This window comes from Salminus brasiliensis, chromosome 17, assembly GCF_030463535.1.
Source record: "Salminus brasiliensis chromosome 17, fSalBra1.hap2, whole genome shotgun sequence".
Taxonomy (NCBI): Eukaryota; Metazoa; Chordata; class Actinopteri; order Characiformes; family Bryconidae; genus Salminus; species Salminus brasiliensis.
This window is the reverse complement of record NC_132894.1, coordinates 25,611,873-25,618,479: the sequence shown is the minus strand read 5'-3', so window position 1 is coordinate 25,618,479 and position 6,607 is coordinate 25,611,873. Positions and strand designations below refer to the sequence as shown.

The 6,607-nt window shown below is 41.4% G+C and overlaps 1 protein-coding gene across 1 annotated transcript in view; it reads left to right on the top strand.

Annotated features, from left to right (window-relative positions):
- The first annotated feature begins 252 nt into the window (after positions 1–252).
- tub (TUB bipartite transcription factor) overlaps positions 253–6,607 on the top strand; it is a 122,463-nt gene continuing 116,108 nt past the window's right edge. The window contains exon 1 of the mRNA XM_072659978.1: positions 253–496. Coding sequence (XP_072516079.1) covers positions 441–496 — 56 coding nt within the window. The 5' untranslated portion in view covers positions 253–440. The remainder of the gene's footprint in view (positions 497–6,607) is intronic.

Here is a 6,607-nt window from a genome sequence, read left to right as displayed (position 1 = left end):
TCATCAATAACATTCCTGCTGTTGCGTTTTCCAGCTCTGTCGATACGCCAGCGTTTATCTGTGGGACGCTAACGGAACGAGCTAACTGCACCGAGGGTGGTGAAATGGACTGAAATCCTGATCTGTTTAAAGAATAATGAGAAAACCTGAATGAATATAAAGCCGTTATGGAAGTTCCCGGGGGATAGGGGGGGGAGGGGGGCGTGGGGGGATGTGGTGAAATGTGTAATGACCCCTCTGCCGGGTGGTACAGTCCATACACTGAAGCCCCTTCAATCCAGGCGCTTCGTAGCACATCTCGGTTCCCACAGAGCAACTACGACGGCGGGAGCAGAAAACAGGGACGTCGGTCGCTCGTCTCGCGTCGAGGGCTTATTCTCAATGAAAGTGGCTGAGCTGCTGTCAGTGTGAGCCTCCACAGCGACGGTCCTCAGAGGAACATGGATGGAGTGAGCGGCAACAAGAGCATGTCATACAGTCGATGGAGTTATGACAGGTAAGCAGGCGGTGTCACTGAGGGACGACGGGCTGGACGTGATACCTGACGCCTGACTTTTGTTTATTTTGTCCGTTTCGTTGTAAATGAAACGTTAGAAGCAGGAATTTAAAGAGTTTAGCTGTTGTGATGATTATGGAAATGGGGAAAACCTCAGTTTGGTTCTGATTCAAGCGCCATTTGAACAAGTTGGGAACTGCTGTGTTGGGAGTTAGCTAGCTTTTTATTACACACACGTTTAGACTGGGCTGCTATTCACGAACGAGCCGGCTGGTTAGTGACATTGTGGCGTTATTAAGCTTCACTCATTTTTAAGTATGCTATTGCTATCTGTTTGGACATATAGGCTGTTTTTTCTTCAGTTGACATCGCATCAGATTGTGTTGACTGACAGAGGAGTCTGTTCCCATTATTGTGGCTCACTGATGTATATGGTCAGTCTCAAGGGTAGTGGTGGCTCAGCGGTTAGAGCGCCGGGATATCGATAACAGGGTTGTGGGTTCGATTCCCGGGCTCGGCAAGCTGCCACTGTTGGGCCCTTGAGCAAGGCCCTTTACCCTCTCTGCTCCCCGGGCGCTGGAGTTGGCTGCCCACCGCTCTGGGTGTGTGTGTGTACTCACTGCCCCTAACACGTGTGTGTGTGTGAGTGTGTTCACTACCAGATGGGTTAAATGCGGAGGACACATTTCGCTGTACAGTCCACACTGTACAGTGACGAATACGTGCACCTTTATCCTTACCTTTAAGGAGGACCCACAGTATCTTAAGGTGGAATCATCTCATGTGCATTCACTGAGCACCCTCAGCCTCCCTGTCCCATGCTAGTGCCTGATGTGCTCCTGCCGCCTCGGCGTAGAAACCCAGGAGCAGTGTGGTGGAGATGGTTGTTTTTACTGTGGGTGCTTGGCTTGAGGAGACGGTTGAAACCCAGCATGTGATTGGTATTCTGTGAGGGGCTGCAGAGAGAGAGAGAGAGAAAGAGAGAGAGAGAGAGAGAGAGAGAGACAGATCCACTGCTCTGCTGCTTCATGGCATTTCTCTCTGGACTGTGCACTCTACAGTAGTGCGAGGATAGCACTGGAGCTTCCACCATCTCTCTCTCTCTCGCTCCTTCTAGCACTCCAACCCTGTCTCTCTCTGTCTCTGCCTTGATCTCTTCTGTGCCTTCTGTGCATCCCATTTTCCTTGTGGCTGTTGTCAGGTGCGTGCTGGGGAGAGATCAGGCATGAAGGTAAATGGAGACAGTGTTCCTATGGTGAAGGTGATGCTTCAGAGAGCTCCCAAAGCCTCCGGTCTTCACAGTGGGACGCTTATCCATCACTGAGCGCTGGCTGTGAAAACCCATAATCCCTGAGCACATATCATAATACACTGTATGGACCACAGCATCTGTCTCAAGTCTTTAAAGACTTCACATGAGCATAGTATTCACTTCAGCGTCCACATGTAAGTGTTTCAGATCTTTACCCTATTCTCCGTATTTTCCATGACAACATGGCGAGGGCAGTCTTTATTTACCCTGAGTAAGAACGTCCGACGCGTCAGCAGGTCTGTTTATATAGATTACAGCAACAACAGTGATAATAAACACACAGTGAGTAGTTTAGTATGCTTGATTAGAGGGTGTCACAATAATTGGAAGAAGAGGAGAATTTCACCTGAACAACAGCACAACAGGAAAAGATCAGAGTGTTGTGGGGCAGCGTATAATTTCTATCCATCGCCTTCAAAAGAAGAGCACCTGCATATATGGCTGAGGGCGTTAAATCATCCAAAAATCATCCACCCAAACGTCCATACGTCTGCTCTTACCAATTGTGGGAGGGGATGTCATAACTCATTAATGAAGCTCCACTGAGCAGATGCAGGTCTTCTTCTTTGGAAGATGGTAAAATTTAGATGGTGCTGGTGTTATGTTAGAAAGCTAGTTAGCTATTCTCTAAATGTAGTCTCTGAATACGATACGACCATTAACAAAATGCAAAATAACAAATTCTTGAGGTGGATTCTTAAGTGGATGTGACGAAATAAGGGAAATAGCCTAGCTTAATTAAATTTTCTCTTTTAGTAATACCATTTCTAGGCCTGCTTCTTATTATGGAGTTACCACGCAGACAGCACCCTGGTATTAAAAAACAACAACAACAAAAAAAAACTGACATGGTGTTAAGTAAAGATCTGTGTATTGCACTTTTTCCTAGTACACATTCTAATTTCAATAATTTTGGATCTACAGATGTATAAAGCTGTATCGACAAGTCATATTATCTACACAGTAAATCGATATAGTTTTAGTCTATATGTCTAAAACTATATTTTACAGATCCAAAACTGTACAAATCTAGAATGCATATTAGAACTAGTCACTACTAAATTAGATATTTCTAGATGTCTAACTCAAATTTAGGAGATTAAATGTTTACCAATAATAATATTGTATTTACAGATTACCTATTCTTTAAGCCATTCTGACTAGTCATAGTGTATTTTGGAGTAGTCTTATAGCCATTAATTTATTTTTTAAATCTCCATAATATAACTAGTCAAAATAACATTAAGGATATGTCATCTTGGCAATGTGACTAGTCAGAATGGCTTTAATGTTGCCATTGACTTAGATTTGTCTTTTTATGTGATTTAGTTTTCTTTTTTTCTATCTTTTACTAATTACTAAATATTTAAAGCTGTTTTGTGACAACAGTTAAATACAAATAAATTTGACTTGACTTGACCTTATTCATCTGTAAATATTATATAAGTAGTACATCTCATGATTTGTTATAAATTGTTATAAATTCTTGCTTGTAAAAAAATTAATTTCCTTACATTTTTATGTGTTGTTTTCTTTAGTCTTTGTTGGTATCTGTAAATATGTTTAACTTTTTTTATCCTGGCAAAATGACTTCATAGATATATGGACCTGATATTTGTACTAGTGAAAGAACACAGTTGATATCTGAAATTAGAACCTCTACTAAGGAAAATGCATTACAGAGATCCTGAATTTGAGTTTATGCTACTAGAAACTGAGCTGTGGCTTGTGTAGCTGGTGGCTAAAACGTCTTATCATACTTATTGGTTTATTACATGAAAGTGATTCACTCAGAAACGTTGATGAGGAATCAAATTCAATTAATATTAATTACACTGACCCATTTTAAACTGTGATTAGAAGTAGGCTTTGGACCAAAAGGTCACTGGTCCAATCCCTAGACAGGCAGGGAGTGGGGACAAGGGGAGTGAAGGAACAGCACCTTCTCCTTCTTTAACATTCATAACTGAGGTGCCCTTGAGAAAGGCATCTAACCACTCTGGGTGTGTGTGTGCTCACTGTGCTTGTGTGTTCACTGCCATTGAGGGTTACTTGCAGAGGCTAAATTCTGTTGTACTGCTGGGCAATGGCTGTAGAATAATATCTTAATCATAACATTTTCCCCATGTCCTGTGGGATAAATCTGTTGTACCTAAAATTGGATATCACACATGACTCAACTGTTACAGAAATCCTGCAGATAATTTCCTTCACTCAAATGGGATCTTATGTTTGTTTCTGCAAATTTAGTCTGTTGCCACGAATAGATTAATTGGCTCAGGAGATAAGAGTTTATGTGTTGGCATCAAAGCAGCCACACACACACAAAAATGATCTGTTGTTAAACTTAATGTACTTCATTTGTTCACTAGATGAGTCACTTATACTTGTTTTGCTTACCATCAGTGTGTTATCCTGCCCTATAGGCTACCTTGCCTTTTAGAAATGTGAATTTGAAAGTCAGTATTTTCTCTGAATTTGTAGCACACTATCCGAACGGTTGGTACCATTCAAAGACCAATCAATCTAAACCCTGAAACTGAATGTCTTGGCTACACTCGTATTTGTGTTTCAGATGGCTGTTTGAGTAGATCCATAGAAGAACTACTTTGGATTCCATTAGGAACCTTGTTTGTAATAGAGAGGTATGAGGACAACTTTTTAAAAGTCTAAAGAACCTTCACTTCATCTTTTTTCACACTTAGTTTAAACATGAAGCCTCAGTCACTAATATCTTTTTAAGGATTTCTTTTTTAATTGGTTCTTAAAAAGGTCTTAACAAAAAGTCTACGTCAGATTCATGGTGTGTTTTAAACCACAGAATTGTTCACAGCTTTGCTCTTATAATGATGGATCCCATTGTCTTTGAAAACACTTGTGAATGTCAGAATCTTCATGAAAACCTTATGAAAACATGAAAAAAGTGGGATTTAAGAAAATAAATCTATGATTGGTTGGTAAATAAAACCCATGGTTCCTTATTGAACCAAAAGTGGCTTCTAAATGAAATGAAAAATGTATGCAGCATGGCAGTCTGTCCATTTCGGACTCAAGACATCATTAATATACCTGTGTTCTTTGGAAATTTTTACTTGCCATTACTCTCTACCTGAGAGCAGATTACAGTGCTGGTGTTCTTTGCAGAGTGCGAATGTAGTTAGTGATGCTCTGATTGTAAAGCCTGTAATTACATATAATCTATTCAATTGTATTCATATTTGCACCAGCCACCATTTAGAATGAATGAACAAAGGATAGGGTCAGTGAAGGTAAGGCAAAAAAAAATTCATATAATGAGACACAAAGAAAACAAAAGAACAATATCGGCACTGTTATTACAGCAACGTTGGTCAGTAACAGTTATCAGCCTATGCTAAGGCTAACAGTGATGTAAGTACAGTGATGCAAAAGAAGTGCAGTGTTTAATTCAAATGTTTTGAATCTCTTTCGAATTGCATGAGGGGCAGAATAGATTTTGTTTTGCTGCTGTGGCTCAACATGTTCTGTTCCAATTAGACAGGCCCTCTGGCTTCTGCCTGGTTTGTTACGGTGAGTGAGGTGTTGCTCAGATGTCCATCTACAATTAAAGGTATGCGCATCGATTGTGATTGCATTAGACTGTGTATGAGGGTGATTTGATTTCCTTCTGCAAAACGCTTGCTAACTCACAGCAATGTCCAGCAGGTCAACTATCGTGCCTACATTGTGTCGGATCAACAGTGCTGAAAAGCCCAGATCAGGAGCCAAGGTGTTTACCAGAGATACCATTCAAACCACACAAGCTCCAGTGGGCCTTGTTTCATATTTCTGCTAAAAGAGACAAGTGTCTGCTTCCAATTATCCAAATAAATGTCAAGTGATCTCATTAGTGTTCTGATTGGGATGCTGAAAAAGCCACACAGTTATACAGCCTCTTTTCAGGCTGCCATTAGTGGGGTTTTATCCACCCAAGAGCAGAAAAATGTTGAGAAGCAATTAATCAGTGCAACAGTTCAGCCACATAAACAACCCAATATGGCCCTGATACAACAAAGGACCTTGAGAGTCTGGTGATGGCCTTTAGAGAAGAACAACACACAGAGGAATCAAATGCAAGAGCAAAGAACAATAGTAGACATACATCAAAGACCTCCTTTGCTTCTTTCGGCAGATTCCCAGTAGATCATCACTTACTCCTAAGACTAAATATCACCAGGGCTGCCAACTCTCATGCACTGGCTGTGAGACCCATATAATTACATTTAATTTCACACTCTTACGTAACTCCTGGCATTTCTGACACATTTTTAACGGCCTCCACCTTACCCTCCAAAACAGCCTCTGGATGAAATTGACTACTGATAAAGTTTCCTACAGCTGCCAAAGTTTCCTACAGTGCACTGTATGCACTGTTGAAACACACTCTTGACTGGCATTGGCGGCCTTCTGAAGGAGTTAAGAGGAGCGTGCTCACTAGCTAGTCAGTCACAGGCGGTCCATGTGTGCATTAGATCAGTTGTGTCAGTGAGCCGAGAAAACACTCACTAAACCTGCACCATGTCTTGACTGGAAAACTAGGCTAGCAAAAAAAGGCAGGGGTTGTTGTTCCACCGGAGAGCTGCAACTGCAGCATTTCTCTTCCCATCTTCTTCCCATCTTGTTTGTGTGCCAGAGAGCACACTGTCCTCTGATTGGTCAACGGCAAATAACATGTTGTAGAACGTCAAATTGCTGTTCTTTGATTATGTCACACTATACAGCCTGTCCCTCGTTTAGGATGGACCCAATGCTGTAGATTTGTTTGCTCCTGGCAAAAGTCT